The 16,953-nt window shown below is 41.3% G+C and overlaps 1 protein-coding gene across 2 annotated transcripts in view; it reads left to right on the top strand.

The window, feature by feature from the left end:
* MEIS1 (Meis homeobox 1) overlaps positions 1 to 16,953 on the top strand; it is a 222,372-nt gene that overhangs the window by 193,900 nt on the left and 11,519 nt on the right. For both annotated transcript variants that reach the window (XM_060784304.2, XM_060784320.2), the window contains exon 10: positions 15,759 to 15,817. In XM_060784304.2, the coding sequence (XP_060640287.1) occupies positions 15,759 to 15,817 (59 nt within the window). The remainder of the gene's footprint in view (positions 1 to 15,758; positions 15,818 to 16,953) is intronic.

Consider the following 16,953-nt stretch of genomic DNA (forward strand, 5'->3'; position numbering starts at 1 on the left):
TGTCTGGTCTGCCCCTGACACGATAAATAAATAAATAAACACATTGAACTGCATTATATGAGTCTACACTGCCCATATAATGCAGTATTATGGGGCCGCAGTGGTGCAGCAGTTAAATCGCTAAGCTGCTGAACTTGCTGAACAGAAGGTTGGCGGTTTGAATCCATGGGACAGAGTGAGCTCCAATTGTTAGCCCCAGCTTCTGCCCACCTAGCTGTTTGAAAACATGCAAATGTGAATAGATCAATAGGTATCATTTTGGCAGGAAGGTAACGGCACTCCATGCAGCCATGCCTACCACATGACCTTGGAGGCGTCTACGGACAATGCTGTTTTTTTTAGCTGAGAAATGGAGATGAGCACCACAATTGTAATAATGATGATAATGTTATGGAAAATGAAAAATGGACTATGGAGAAGCTTCCGATTGTGTTGTGCTTGCTGAATTTGTTTCCACATAAAGTTGACAGCCAGTATTATTGCACTTTTCATTACTGTACTTTTTATTTGAAAACTAATTTTGAAATCAATTTACTGTATTTTTATATGTATTACGGGATGTATTATTTATATGTAATGGCATCGAATTGTGTCGGATTTAAGCCACACTGAGTCTCTTCCCGGGGGTTGAGAAGGGTGGGTACAAATATTTGAAATAAATAATAATGATGATTATGATAATAACTTCAGTGTATTACCGTAGGCTTTCATGGCCGGAATCACTGGGTTGTTGTAGGTTTTTTCCGGGCTATATGGCCATGTTCTAGAGGCATTCTCTCCTGACATTTCGCCTGCATCTATGGCAAGCATCCTTAGAGGTAGTGAGGCAATAACTTCTGCAATATAACCTTTTTGCTTAGTTGTAGTATGAACTATTGTTAACTGCCTTGGGACCCATAGCAGGAGAAACAAATAACTATAGATAGAAACAAATAACTATATATAATAATATGTATCCAGATAAACACAGAAGACTGAGCACTCAGTAATGTAAGACTGATTATACAAACTAGCATTCATCATGTTGAGCTGAGACATGATACAAATTGTTTTGTCCGCAAAGTAGGTCGCGGGCTTGTGATTGCAGGATATAGTTTAGCCTTTGGGCAGAGACAGCCTGACATCACTAGGCTGTTCACTGCTGGAAGAGTTTTCTTGGGTGACAGTGTGCAGAGAAGTACTCGCAGTAGTAAAGAGTCATTGGCACACACTCTTGCTATCTCTGCATTTCAGCTCAGATCCATCGCCACCTGCCATTCAGTATCCCACTCTCATCTTTTGTCCTGCTAAAGGTCTTTGCAAGTCAGGGATTTCTTTCATATTGAAGCAGCAGGAGAGAATGCCTTGCTTGCCAGAACCCTGTTGAGGAACAAGGCAGAATGGTGATTTTAACTTTTTTTACAATTGTATTGTATCCCTGAGAGTTGAGGAGCTGATTTGTGTAATGCAAGGGGCCATGAAGGTGTTTAATGAAGACAGCCCATACTGTATCTTGATTGGATTTTGCATTTGATTGACTGGCAGGAAAAACACTCTAATAGGACCTGCACAAACCATATAGAAAAGAGGTAGTGTAGCTGAATGGATGATTCAAAGTTTACCACAAATGCAAGTTTACCATTGACTTTGAGGCCATGCTACTCCCTCTCAGCCTCAACAGTGGATCTGAAATATGGATTAATACAGGGTTTTTAAAAATAAGCATTACAGGAAAAGAGAAAATATGGAATCCTCTGATATACCAGTGCATATTACTGTAAGTAAACAAAATGTGCTTGTGTGTTCCTTTACACACAGTTATTTTATTTATTTATTTACAGTAGTTATATTCCGCCCTTCTCACCCTGCAGGGGGCTCAGGGCAGATTACAATGTACATATACATGGCAAACATTCAATGCCATAGACACACAACATATATAGACTGACACACAGAGGCCATTTAAAAATTCCAGCTGGAGGGCTGAAGTTTGCCCATGCCTGGTTTAACCTCTGTTAAAGTTGCATGGTGACGACTGTTTTTCTGTTTGTCTGGAAGTAGAAAATATGGCACATCTCAATTTAAGGTTTTCCACTTAGGACAGATTTCTTCCATTTGTTTTGTTTTACCAGATAATAATGTTAGCGATTTTTCCCCTTTTTCTTTGAAAAACGAGTTCTTAATCTTAAACTTCATAGGGAAAGGATTATTGTTAGGCTCCATATACAAGTAATCCCCAATTTAGTAACAAGATAGGTTCTATAGGTTTGTTCTTAAGTTGAATGTGTATGTAAGTTGAAACAGGTACTTTTTATATGTAAATCCAGCCAGATAGATAGATAAATAGATAGATAGACAGACAGACAGACAGACAGATATAGATAGACACACACACACACACACACACACATCTATATAAATAAAAATGTTCGGTTGTAGGTTTTTTCGGGCTATATGGCCATGTTCTAGAGGCATTATCTCCTGATGTTTTGCCTGCATCTATGGCAAGCATCCTCAGAGGTAGTGAGATGACTACTCACTACATCTGAGGATGCTTGCCATAGATGCAGGCGAAACGTCAGGAGAGAATGCCTCTAGAACATGGCCATATAGCCCGAAAAAACCTACAACAACCCAGTGATTCCGGCCATGAAAGCCTTCAACAATACAATGTAATGTTCATTTGTGGGATTAACGTAACTCAAAAACCACTGGACGAACTGACACAAAATTTGGACACAATACACCTATCAGGCCAACGAGTGACCATCACTCATAAAAACACTGAAAAACATGCCAGAAGAGTTTAAAAGCAAAAAAAAAAACCCACATTACAATGCATGCACAAAACCACACACATATATACACATATACACAAATATATATACACACAAAACACATATACACAGACTGGGCCACAGCAACGCATGGCAGGGGATGGCTGGTACATACATACATACATATATGACACCCCTGTGGGATTTGCGTTGCTATCTGTGCCCCTCATCACCTTACTTTCTGTTCCTGTGATAATTGGATTTAAGAAATTGGAGTTTTGGAAATAGGATTGGTGATAAAGCTTCAGTGGAGACACTTTTCCCCCATGTTAACTCTTTCAGGAGTGAATTTCCCTTCCGGGGGTAGATTTCTCTCACTTCCTCTTGTCTCACCCATGTTCTTAATGGACTGCATCCTTGCACTCAGTGTGGTTTGTGTGTTGTGAGAGTAGCAGCTAACAATGCCTATAAGTAAGGAAGGAGTATATGAGTATTTTCCCCACAGCCTGGTGCAAATAATCCTTGTCCTTGACCCCCTTCCACAATTCTCCAGAGTGTCAGAGTGATGTATTTGGGGGAGCGTGAAGGGGAAAGGGAATTATGGGATGAGAAAGTTTTCTGAAGTGTTCAAAAGGAGATCAAGGAGGACAGTCACAAAAGATGTCTCTTACATTTCTGACTCCTAAAGCTCAGATTCTCCAGGCATACATATACTGGGTGTACATACCTGGTCTCATCTTCATCTCTTCTATCTCCGCACTTGATATGCTTGGTACATTATCAAGCTGTGCGTGTGGGAGCATATAAACAAAGTTCCCCAGCTCGAGGGAAACTTTTCCTGAATGCACAACATTAATACCTTTGTAGGGTCACATAGTAGTGTTTAAAGTGAGGAGCTATTTTTAAAAACTAAATTGCAAAGCTGTAGATTGCTTTTAATTAGCATCTTACATCAAATTAACAAGTGGCTCTCCATCACAAGTTTTGCATAAAACTTTGTTTATCATTTAATCTTACCATTCTTGTGTAACCTTTGCCAACTGTCTATATGTAGCGTGTGCCAGAGAACAGAATTTGGGGGAGTTGCACTTATAAGTTTGAGTAATGGTTACGCTGATTTGAGTAAATTCCAGCATTGTGTTTCTGAATTGGGGAGTAAGAAGGGAATAGCGTTTCCTCCCATCCTGCATCCTATTGTTGCTAAATGATGTAGTGCCTTTCAAGTTCTGAAATGTCTTTCTTTCTACAGATGAGAGAAAAAACTGTTGAGCAAGATCCCATAACGTTGAATTTTGCATTCACATTTTCTGGAGTATGTTAAGGCCTATATTCAGCATCAGCTTCCAGAAAAAGTAGACTTATTGAATCAGTGCTGAATATATAAATCAACACTTATGTATATTCCATTGTTTCAGTAATTGTTTTACTCCAGGAGCGGGGATAAGCAAGCGGACAGAATTCACCCTTCTCTGGTTTATAACTCACTTCTCTGGCTTGAGCCAGACACAGGAAAAGCAAACAGGAGGAAATTTAATTCACCCTTCTCTAGTTTATAACTCTCTTCTCTGGCTTGAGCCAGATGCAGGAAAAGCGAATGGGAGGGTTAGGTCCAGTTGGAATCTTTGTTATTCAGAATGAAGTAGGAAAGATTACCTTTTTGAAGCAATTTTGAACTTCTTTAGGAAACCGGAAGTCCCCTTGCCCTTCCGAAGCTAGTCTAGCCAATTTTTTTTCCAACTCAGGAAGTGAGTCAGAAATGATTCAGCTTTTCCCCCACTTCTGATCCCTGGCCTCAGCTCAAGCCAGAGAAGTAAGTTATAAACCAGAGAAGGGTGAATTAAATTTCCTCCCGTTTGCTTTTTCTGCTTCTGGCTCAAGCCAGAGAAGTGAGGCATAAGCCAGAGAAGCGTGAATTAAATTTCCTCCCGTTTGCTTTTCCTGTGTCTGGCTCAAGCCAGAGAAGTGAGGTATAAACCAGAGAAGGGTGAATTAAATTTCCTCCCGTTTGCTTTTTCTGCTTCTGGCTCAAGCCAGAGAAGTAAGGTATAAACCAGAGAAGGGTGAATTAAATTTCCTCCCATTTGCTTTTCCTGCGTCTGGCTCTAGCCAGAGAAGTGAATTATAAACCAGAGAAGGGTGAATTTCCTCCCGTTTGCTTTTCCTGCCTCTGGCTCAAGCCAGAGAAGTGAGTTATAAACCAGAGAAGGGTGAATTTCCTCCCGTTTGCTTTTCCTGCCTCTGGCTCAAGCCAGAGAAGTGAGTTATAAACCAGAGAAGGGTGAATTTCGTCTGCTTGCTTATCCCTGCTCCAGGAGTAAAACAATTACTTTCAAAGTAAAGGCCACCCAATGAAACAGGGAATAATACTTTCAAGCCATTAACGAAAGGATTCAGAAGTCTTGGAAGTTTCAAAAAGTTTTGAACATTTTTTTCTGTGAAAATCGGAATTGTCTTTAGAATCGAACCACCAGTGCCCCCCTACATCCAAGTTTTGAACCATTTTTTTACATCAAACAAGCCTAATATATATGGATGGCTAGAGTTACACTTACAAAATGTATATGTTCTGACTTACATACAAAATTCAACTTAAGAACAAACCTACAGACTCTTATCTTTATGAGTTTGCTTTATGAGTTTTATTGTTGCATTTGTTATGCTGTTGTTTTATTGGGGGCCTTGGCCTTTGTAAGCCGCACCGAGTCCTTAATAGTTAATAATAATAATAATAATTAAAAGTTAATAATTATCTTGTTCACAGCTTGGGGATGGCCTGTAATTTCTGGTAATTTCTGCTTAATTTGTATTTCTGAGTTTCTGCAAAAATCTGAAATAGCTACAGATACAGTTTTAAAAGGTTTTCAAGTGACTGCAAAATAAATATTTTGCTATTTACTTGTAGTGCCCCTGTTAATAGGCAACCCCCTGGCCACCATCCCCACTTCAGCCGTTGGTGTGAAATTTCCCGCAAACACCATGAGACTCGAGGTGCAGAATGTAGGGCATTGTGGAAATGCTTTCAAAAAGTAAATAAAGTTTTGAAGGCTCAGAATATTATTTTGCACAAAGCCTTATTTGAACCGGTGTGTACTTTAGGAGTGGCCGGTCAAATATTCTCAAACATAGGTGCCTTTAGCAGAGGACTGATAGCAAGGGAGGGCTTTGTTTTATCCAGCTGACTGAGGTGTGAATGACTCCGCTCCAGAAGAGACTTGCAAGAGAGACGGGCGATTTCTCACTTCAGCCAGTAATGCAAATGACCACAAAAAGAGAAAGCACAGAAGAGATGGGGAAGGAAATGGCAAGATGGGAAAAGGGCACCTCGGTGTAAAAACCATCGTCCTCGCCGCACTATGAGTCTTACTAAATTGCGTCTTTCCGAGTGGCTTTGTGACCCCAGGAAAATATTCGCTTTCTAACTGGAAACATTTCAAACCATTTGCAGGCAGAGAGAATGGTAGGGCCCTCCTTTGTCTTCCCTAGTTACGCTGCCTCTCATTTAGAGGAAACAAAACTTGTACATCACAGTGGAGCTGAAGGTCAAAGTTCAAAGGCAGGTTGCTGCATCACTGCGTCTTGATCTGAATCTTCTCCATGTGACCAGAGACAGCGTCTTTTCACAATAGAGGGACCCTGGTTGGAGGAAGGGAGCCAGAACTGGGAGCACTAGAGGAGGCGGAGGAGGGAGGAATATGGAAGAAATAACTGTTAACAGTGTGTATACTGACGGAGACCAGAAGATTTATTTATTTTTATTTATTTATCGTGTCATCAGCAACCTTTGTGTTACAATTCTAATGGAGCAAAACAAGCACAGAGTTTAAAAAGAAAAAGAAAAAAGAAAGAAAGAAAAAAAAAACCACAAAGATTTTGTAAATTTGGTATTTGGTTAAATGTCCTTTGACCAGTATCTGGCCACTTGGAGTGCCTCTGGGGTTGCCACAAGAAGGTCCTCCATCGTGCATGTGGCAGGGCTCAGGGTGCATTGCAGCAGGTGGTCAGTGGTTTGTTCTTCTCCGCACTCACATGCCGAGGATTCCACCCTGTAGCCCCATTTCTTAAGATTGGCTCTGCATCTCGTGGTGCCAGAGTGCAATCTGTTCAGTGCCTTCCAAGTCGCCCAGTCTTCTGAGTGCCCAGGGGGGAGTCTCTCATCTGGTATCACCCATGAATTGAGGTGCTGGGTTTGGGCCTGCCACTTTTGGACTCTCGCTTGCTGGGGTGTTCCAGCAAGTGTCTCTGTAGATCTAAGAAAACTATGTCTTGATTTAAGTCGTTGACGTGCTGGCTGATACCCAAACAGGGGATGAGCTGGAGATGTCTCTGCCTTGGTCCTTTCACTATTGGCTGCTACTTCCCGGCGGATGTCAGGTGGTGCAATACCGGCTAGACAGTGTAATTTCTCCAGTGGTGTGGGGCGCAGACACCCCGTGATAATGCGGCATGTCTCAGTAAGAGCCACATCCACTGTTTTAGTGTAATGAGATGTGTTCCGCACTGGGCATGCATACTCAGCAGCAGAGTAGCATAGCGCAAGGACCAGAAGATGAGTTCTTAGTAGTGTTTTTAAAACTGATTTTTCATACTTTAAGGCTAGGGATTATTATCAAGAGAGCAAATATTCTTCTTTTTCATTCCTGGCAGTTTTGATTCCCAACACTTGGACCCCAGAAGCAATTGGCAGTGATTATAAGAATGCCACACATTTTTGACAGTGTTCCCCAGTATTAGATCCATCTAACTTGCTGCTGAATCTCATGGTTGCTGTCGAAGGATTTTCAGCATACAACGGATGTACTCTAAAAGTAAGAGTATGGTGCTTTGTAGTCCAACAGAACTGAGAAGACACCAGATTGGGAACTGGGAAAACACCATATTAGCTGGGTGGGAGATATTTCCCAGTTGGTGTTGGTGTTTCCCAGTTCCCAGTTGGTGAAGCTGGGAGATGCCTGCTCGGATCCCTAGCCTTTGACCTATGGGGTCCCGCAAGGCTCCATTCTGTCTCCCATGCTTTTTAACATCTACATGAAACCACTGGGTGAGGTCATCCGGAGTTTTGGAGTTGGTTGCCATCTCTACGCAGATGACACGCAACTCTACTACTCTTTTCCACCTAACTCCAAGGAAACCCCTCGGGTGCTGGATGAGTGTCTGACCGCTGTGGCTATCTGGATGAGGAAGAACAAGCTAAAGATCAATCCCGACAAGACAGAGGTCCTCCTGGTCGATTGTAAACCGGATCGGGGTATAGGGTGGCAACCTGTGCTGGACAGGGTTACACTCCCCCTGAAATCACAGGTCCGCAGTAGGGTGTCCTCCTGGACTCATCACTGTCGCTTGAAGCTCAGGCGTCGGCAGTGGCTGGGAGGGCCTTCGCACAATTGAGACTCGTGCGCCAACTGCGACTGTACCTCGGGAAGGCGGATCTGGCCAGGGTGGTCCATGCCTTAGTCACTTCTAGATTGGATTACTGTAATGCACTCTATGTGGGGCTGCCCTTGAAAACGGCCCGGAAATTTCAATTGGTCCAACGGGCGGCGGCCAGGCTGTTAACTGGTGCTTCTTACAGGGAGAGGTCAACCCTTCTGTTTAAGGAGCTCCACTGGCTGCCATTCATTTTCCGGTCCCAATTCGAGATGCAGGTGCTTAAATGGTTTGGGACCCGCCTACCTTCATGACCGCATTTCAGTATAAGAACCCACACAATCCCTTCGATAATCTGGAGAGGCCCTGCTTACGATCCCACTGGCATCGCATGTGCGATTGGTGGGGACGAGGGATAGGGCTTTCTCGGTGGTGTCCCCTCGACTCTTGAACTCTCTCCCTAAGGACATCAGGCAGGCCCCGTCGCTAGCAATCTTTAGGAGGAGCTTGAAAACATGGATGTTCCAGTGTGCCTTTCCAGAATAAGGAAACTCCTAGCATTATGTCCCAATGCACTTTATTCAGAGATCTAGGATATCTGCATGCCCACCCCCCTTCAAACACCCCACCTGTCATGCTCAATACTTTTTAATTTTAATTTTAATTATTACATTTGGCCCGGCCATTGTTTTTAACTGCGCCATTACGGGTTGTTAATGTTATTGCTTGTTTTTGTTTTATTTTGCTGTATAATTGTTGTTGTTTTATTGGTTTTTTTTTGGGCTCGGCCTCGTGTAAGCCGCACCAAGTCCTTCGGGAGATGGTAGCGGGATACAAATAAATGTTTATTATTATTATTATTATTATTATTATTATTATTTTGGGGGACCTTAGCATCAGTATGTGAGCTCATTTGAGATGTTGTGTTTTGCTTTTTTCAATGACTCCCCCCCCCCCAAAAAAAAAACATTTAAAAAGATACTATAAATATATTGATTTTTGGATTGGGTTTTCTTCAAAGCAAAAATACTGGTTTAATGTAATGGGATATTTTGAGTTGTAAAAGACGTAGATGATGAAACCCTACCATTGTTGTGTTTTAATGCACAGGAGCTTGGCATTTACTATGATGCAAAGTAAAGTATTCTGTTACAAAGGCTGGGAGGATGGAACAGAAGGTTAAAGGGTATTTCAGAAACAAACAGCTGGACCAGTTTATTTAAACAGATACAAGGATTGGGAGCTGACCTCGAGTTGACTTCTAGGGGGAGGAGCAAGAATGTCATTTTATTACTTTGCCCAGAAGGAAAATGTTCTTTCCTCTGAAATCACCCCTAAAGCACCCAAACACACGGACCGTTTTTTCTGAAAAGCTGCTACATATGAAAATGCACAAAGATGAACGATAAAGTGATTGTGAGCACAAAATCTGTTGAAAAGCAATGTTCGTCACTTCAGACTACAAACCTGAAATTATTTTAAGGGGAATGCCTTGTTTGTGTTGATTTTAATCAGCAGAAGGGGGGGGGGGGATGAAGATAAGGCAAATAATTGTTTTTTTGAGTGTTTTAGCATTTCTTGATTAAACCTTCTAAGTTGCCCTGTGATAAACTCTTCAATGATAAGAGAAGAATGATGGGCAGTCTTATATGACAGCTGCTAGAACCTTCATCACACTAGAGAATGAATCCACTTTAAATCTGGTTGCTACCTCCTGCAGAAGTCTGTGGTTTGTAGTTTTAGGGAAAAGGCTTTAATAGCCTCCCAAAACTACAAATGCCAGAATTCTGCAGGAGACAGAAACTGGATTTAAAGTTTATTCAATCTCTAGTGTGATGAAGTAGCAAGAAATTATTAGTCATCTTTATCATCATATGCATGGAGGAAAAATGATCGTTTGACATGAGTGTATGGCTCTCACAATATATTGCACACATTGATCACTGGTTCTTGATCACCCTGTTATATGAACTACGATCAGTGATAGGTCTTTGAATAATAATAATAATCTATACAAATAAAAATGTAATGTTCGTTTGTGGGATTAATATAACTCAAAAACCACTGGACGAATTGACACCAAATTTGGACAAAGTACACCTAACAACACAGTGTATATCCTTCACTCAAAAAAAAACCACTGAATAACGCAGCAGAAGGGACTAAAAAGCCCCAAAAAGCTAAATGACGAAAAGCTAAATGACAATACAGAATAAGAAAGAAAGAGGGAGGGAAGGGGAGAGAAAAAAAGAGAGAGAGAAAGAAAGAAGAAAGGAGAGAAGGAAAGAAAAAAGGGAAAGAAGGAAGGAAAGAGGGAGCGAAGGAAGGGGGAAGATGTAGAGAAAGAGGGAGGGAAGGAAAGAGAAGGAAGAAAAGAGAGACAGCAGAAGAGAAAGAAAAAGGAGGAAGGAAGGAAAGAGAGATAGAGAAGGAAGAAGAGAAGGAAAGATGGGAAGGAAGGAATGAACGAGGAAGTAAAGGAAGGAGGGAAAGAAGGAGAGAAAGAGGGAAGGTTGGCCACAGCAACTCATGGCGGGTACAGCTAGTCTATATAAATAAAAATGTAATGTTGGTTTGTGGGATTAACAGAACTCAAAAACCACTGGACAACTTGACAGCAAATTTGGACACAAAACACCTAACAACCCAATGTATGTCCTTCACTCAAAAAAATTGATTTTTGTCATCTGGGAGTTGTAGTTGCTGGGATTTATAGTTCACCTACAATCAAAGAGCATTCTGAACCTCGCCAACAATGGATTTGAATCAAACTTGGCACACAGTTCTCCCATGACCAACAGAAAATACTGGAAGGGTTTGGTGGGCAGTGTTCTTTGGTTCTGGTGATCATGGGGGTTCTGTGTGGGAAGTTTGGCCCAATTCTATTGTTGGTGGGGTTCAGAATGCTCTGTGATTGTAGGTGAACTATAAATCCCAGCAACTACAACTCCCAAATGTCAATGTCTATTTCCCCCAAACTCCATCTATGTTCACATTTGGGCATATGGAATATTTGTGCCAAGTTTGGTCAGACCCATCATTGTTTGAGTCCACAGTGCTCTCTGGATGTAGGTGAACTACAACTCCAAAACCAAAGAACACTGCCCACCAAACCCTTCCAGTATTTTCTGTTGGTCATGGGAGAACTGTGTGCCAAGTTTGGTTCAATTCCATCGTTGGTGAGGTTCGGAATGCTCTTTGATTGTAGGTGAACTATAAATCCCAGCAACTGCAACTCCCAAATAACAAAAATCAATTTTTTGAGTGAAGGACATACATTGGGTTGTTAGGTGTCTTGTGTCCAAATTTGGTGTCAATTCATCCAGTGCTTTTTGAGTTATGTTAATCCCAGAAACGAACATTACATTTTTATTTATATAGATTTCCAGTATCCAGTATGTATTCTTTATATATTCTGCAGCTGACCCCTACCTAGCAATTTGTCCTGGATTACTGTAACTAATACCTCAGAAAGGTAAATGTAATATATATCTGCAAAAATCAAAGATCACTATGGACATCTACGAAAAAGGGAAGCTTGCATCTTTGTCCTTTTCCTTTTCCTTTGAGATGTTCCATGAAAGCTGCTTTCTGAATGCATTTTCTAATTGGTTATGGTGTCAAACAACTAATGGAGAGAAAGGTAGAATTTTTTAATTGCCTATTTCACATGGTTTTTGTATAATGAGGGAGGAGAATTACTATAGCCTTTTGCTCACAGCTCTGACAGTCATGCTTTGTGCAACATAATTACAAAACAATTTTAACATTATATACTTTTAAGAAATTGTGTTTACAGTCAATATAAAAACAAACTCCGACCTGATGGAAATGCATGCAAAACATTTACGGCACTGATCTCTGAAATTTATATGTATGTGTTGTTTCTGTAAGTCCACTGAGCTAGGTATATTTTTAAACTGTGTGCTATGAGACCTAGGAAAGAAAACATACTTGTTATGTTCCCTTTTAAGATGACTAAAGTGCCCAAAGCAGACATTGCTGATCTCTGGAAAGATTTCAAACGCAAAACATTTATTGGATTTGAACAAGCAAGGTTTTTTCTCATATTTTCTACCTAACATTGTAACATTGAACAATAATAGAGTACTGGCAACAATTGCCAAATTTGCAAATACTGAGAAAGCTACTCACTTGGCAAATTATATTGTGTGTATAGGTGTGTTCCAATGAAACAATTGCTCCAAAGACGAATCATTTTAAAACAGTTAAAACAGTTAATTACTGGAGCCACAATCATCATGGATGTGTGGAAGGGATTGAGTTTGAAGATATTCCTCAAACACAAGGCCAGTAGTACTGCTACTCTTTTCCACCTAACTCCAAGGAAGCCCCTTGAGTGCTAGACGAGTGCTTGTCCGCTGCGGCTGTCTGGATGAAGACGAACAAGCTGAAGATTAATCCCAACAAGACAGAGGTCCTCCTGGTTGATCATAAACCATACCGGGGTATAGGGTGGCAACCTGTGCTGGATGGGGTTGCACTCCCCCTGAAGTCACAGGTCCGCAGTTTGGGGGGTCCTCCTGGATTCTTCACTTACGTTTGAGGCTCAGGCGTCGGTGGTGGCTGGGAGGGCCTTTGCACAATTAAGACTCGTGCGCCAACTGCGACCGTACCTCGGGAAGGCGGATCTGGCCAAGGTGGTCCACGCCTTAGTCACCTCTAGACTGGACTACTGCAATGCCCGGAAATTTCAGATGATCAAACGGGCAGCAGCCAGGTTGTTAACTGGGGCTCCTTACAAAGAGAGGTAATCCCTCCTGTTCAAGGAGCTCCACTGGCTGCCATTCATCTACCAGACCCAATTCAAGGTGCAGGTTCTTACCTACAAAGCCCTGAACGGTTTGGGACCTGCCTATCTGCGTGATCGCATCTCTGTATACGAACCCACATGATCCCTTCGATCATCTGGAGAGGACCTGCTCTCAATCCCACCAGCATCGCAGGCACAATTGGTGGGGACGAGAGTGGGGGCCTTTTTGGTGGTGGCCCCTCGACTCTGAAACTCACTCCCTAAAGACATCAGACAGGCTCCAACTTTGGCAGTCTTCAGGAAGAACTTGAAGACGTGGCTGTTCCAGTGTGCCTTCCCGGAATAATGACCCAAAGCACTTTGTCCTCCAAAGCACTTTACATTTCTTTAAGTCTGCTCGTATGCCCTTCCACAAACACCAGTATCGGAAGGCTGAGAGGGGCGGTATAGAAATGTACTAAATAAATGAGGTCTCTTCCAACTCTATGATTCTATGAAATGAACTAGCCATTCCCTGCCACGCATTGCTGTGGCCCAGTCTGTATATATGTGTTTCATGTGTATGTATATATTTGTGTATATTTGTGTTTGTGTATATATATGTAGTTTTGCACATGCGTTGTAATGTAATTTTGGGGTGGTTTTTTTGGATTTTTAAATCTCTTCCACTGTGTTTTTCAGTGTTTTTATGAGTGATGGTCACTCAATGGCCTGATAGGTATATTGTGTCCAAATTTGGTGTCAATTCTCCCAGTGGTTTATATATATATATATATATATATATATATATATATATATATGTGTGTGTGTGTGTGTGTGTGTGTGTGTGTGTATATAGAGAGAGAGATGGATGGCTCTTTGTTGGGAGGGCTTTGATTACGTTTTCTTGCCCTGGTGAAAGGAGTTGGACTGGGTGGCCTTAAGTATTTTCTGTTGGTCATGGGGGTTCTTTGCGGGAAGTATACCCTAATTCTGTCATTGGTGGGGTTCAGAATGCTCTTGGAATGTAGGTGAACTATAAATCCCAGCAACTGCAACTCTCAAATGTCAAGGTCTCTTTCCCCCAAACTCCATCTGTGTTCATATTTGGATATATGGAATATTGGTGCCAAGTTTGGTCCAGATCCATTATCTTTCAAATCTATAATACTATATATCTCTCTGTGTAAATCATATCTATGTATCTATATCTATGGCTGGATGGCTCTTTGTCAGAAGGGCTTTAATTACGTTTTCTTGCCCTCGTGAAGGGAGTTGGACTGGATGGCCTTAAGTATTTTCTGTTGGTCATGGGGGTTCTGTGCGGGAAATTTGCCCCAATTCTGTCCTTGGTGGGGTTCAGCATGCTCTTTGATTGTAGGTGAACTATAAATCCCAGTTACTACAACTCCCAAATGTCAAGGTCTATTTTCCCCAAACTCCATCTGTGTTCATATTGGGGCAAATTTTGGTGCCAATTTTGGTCCAGATCCATCATTGTTTGAGTCCACAGTGCTCTCTGGATGCAGGTGAACTACTACTCCCAAACTCAAGGTCAATGCCCAAGGTCAATGTCTAGTGTTTTCTGTTGGTCATGGGAGTCTTGTGTGCCACATGTGGTTCAATTCCATCATTGGTGGAGTTCAGAATGCTCTTTGATTGTAAGTAAACTATAAATCCTAGCAACTACAACTCCCAAATGACAAATCAATTTTTTTGAGTGAAGGTCACTCCTTGGGTTAGTAGGTGTCTTGCGTCCAAATTTGGTGTCAATTCGCCCAGTGGTTTTTGAGTTATGTTAATCCCACAAACGAACATTACATTTTTATTTATATAGATTGTACTTGTGTCCTTGGCGGCATTGAATTTTTGCCTTGTAAACCGCCTCGAATTGCCAGAAGGCTGAGAGGAGCAGTATAGAAATGTACTAAATAAATTAGGTCTATGATTCTATGAGATGAATGTTCTATTCATTGCCCTTTAAGATTTCTCCTTCACATTACGATGTAACGTTTAGCCCTTATTAGCGATCTTTATTTTGCACATTATTAAGCAATTATTATCTTTGCCATGATCATTCCAAAACTAATAAGGTTTTGCTAAAAGATTATCCAGAATTGTAAGTTTTGGTGCCAAATTGCCTACTTTTCATCCGAACCAGGACATTCCCTGCTATTCAGCAGCAGTGCAATTATAATTTAACAAGATGTTTGCTGTCAATGTTCAGGCCCAGCAAGAGAAAACCATATTATATAAGTTCCATTGCTGTACAGCTATGACCTCACCTTGACCTTAGGCTTTGCATAAAAAAAGAGGAAAAAGTGCCACCGAAATGCCTTGCTCTGACGTCCGGAGCAGTGTGATAAAACTCCAGACGTGTTCTCATTTGATGGTGAGCTGCCATCACAGTTCATTATCTTAATAGTAGACATTAAAACAGAATTATGTTTTCAAGAGGCAGAGGAAGTTTTGATTAATAAAACAACTGTAAAGGGGAAAAAAGAGAATACAGGATTTGCTAGGGAAATGTCACTAATTGTATTAGATGTGGGAGATAAGGAGAATCAGACGCTTTCTGGGTTAGTAACGCTTCCTTGGCCATTTTTCCTTTGTCTCATTTGAATGGAAAGGAATGATACTTGCATTGTTTCCTTAAAACTTGGCGGATTCCCCCATGAAAAGATGAAATGGAAGTGTCCAGTTGTGATGAAAGCAGAATGACATAAATCAACTCGAAGCTTGTATTTTCAAAGGTCACCAGAGGTTACAGATTGTTGTAGCGGTTGCGCTTCGAAAGGGACCCCGTAGAATCTCACAAGTTTCGAGTAAAGACAAATTGTATTCTTTAAAAAAAATAATTGTTCGCTGTTTCTTTCTTGTTTCAGGTTTATTAATGCTAGAAGAAGAATAGTTCAACCCATGATAGACCAGTCGAATCGAGCAGGCAAGTCCTCAGTTGTAACTCTCGTAGTCACATTGTGCCAGCAAAACCATCTACAAGCCATCCCCCAATGTGCCTCTTCCCTGCTCAGTGAGCAGGAATTAATAGTGGGTATCACCGACAGTTTAAAAGGAAGTCCTGCTTTGTTAAAACATTAGCCGACATAATTGAACACATTTGGAAGGCAAACAAAACTTCATAAAGGGAGCTTGGAACTGTCTCAACCATAAAGTCATATATTGTTCCTTGTTGAAGAATACTAATATTACATATATATGATCCAATCTGAGTTTGCCTTACTAGCTTTTTCTGCTACTATGGCTACTCCTTGGTGCATGGCTTGGTGTGGAATTGCTGTAAACTTTATTACCTGTCGAAAGGGCAAAGGGGTCACCATCGCTTGTGGGGCTCAGTAAAGTTCAAAGGCATACAATGAGGTAGAGCTTTATGTGCTTTAATAACTCAAGGCAGCTTACTTCTGAAGCTAGCGTTTAATGTTCTGTTAAAATCTAGAATGCAAGTAGTGGCAAAAAAAAATAATAATTAACGGTTCTTGTATCTCTGCCTTCGTCTTGTTAATCTCCACATCTGGGGGTCTGTACTATTGTGATATGTTATTGGTTTATGAAAACAGTAACAGATCCCATTCACCCTATCAAGATTTAAACAAACAAAGCAGTTGTCCTTTCCAAATACCCACAATTTGTTTGGTATTCCCCCCCCCCCTTTTATAATACCATACAAACAAAATTGTCTTCCAAAGCAATATTTCTATTATATTAAGTTGTGGTTAGTTGGCAAGGCTGTCCTAGATTTGGAAAGTGGCCAAAACCTGTATGCCTTTGTGCTCAGTCCTCCTTCACCACTGTCAAGGGGATATATATGGCTGAAGTGGGAGCACATGGTAACAACATCTAGCAATTTTACCATGGGTGGATTTATCACTATTATACCTCTCTATCGCTGTACAAATTTGGCGTACATTTTCCAGCCTAAGCTGAACTAATGTCTGAACTAATGATGAGCCATGTTATGCAGTTTGGAGGAGGGTTTGGAGGAGGGGCCAGGGTCAGGAGTTATATTTTTCTCTCAGTTCAGAGAAAGTTCCTATCATGCCCCCCCCAAAAAACTTGGATTAT

Source organism: Anolis sagrei, chromosome 1 (assembly GCF_037176765.1).
Source record: "Anolis sagrei isolate rAnoSag1 chromosome 1, rAnoSag1.mat, whole genome shotgun sequence".
NCBI lineage: Eukaryota > Metazoa > Chordata > Lepidosauria > Squamata > Dactyloidae > Anolis > Anolis sagrei.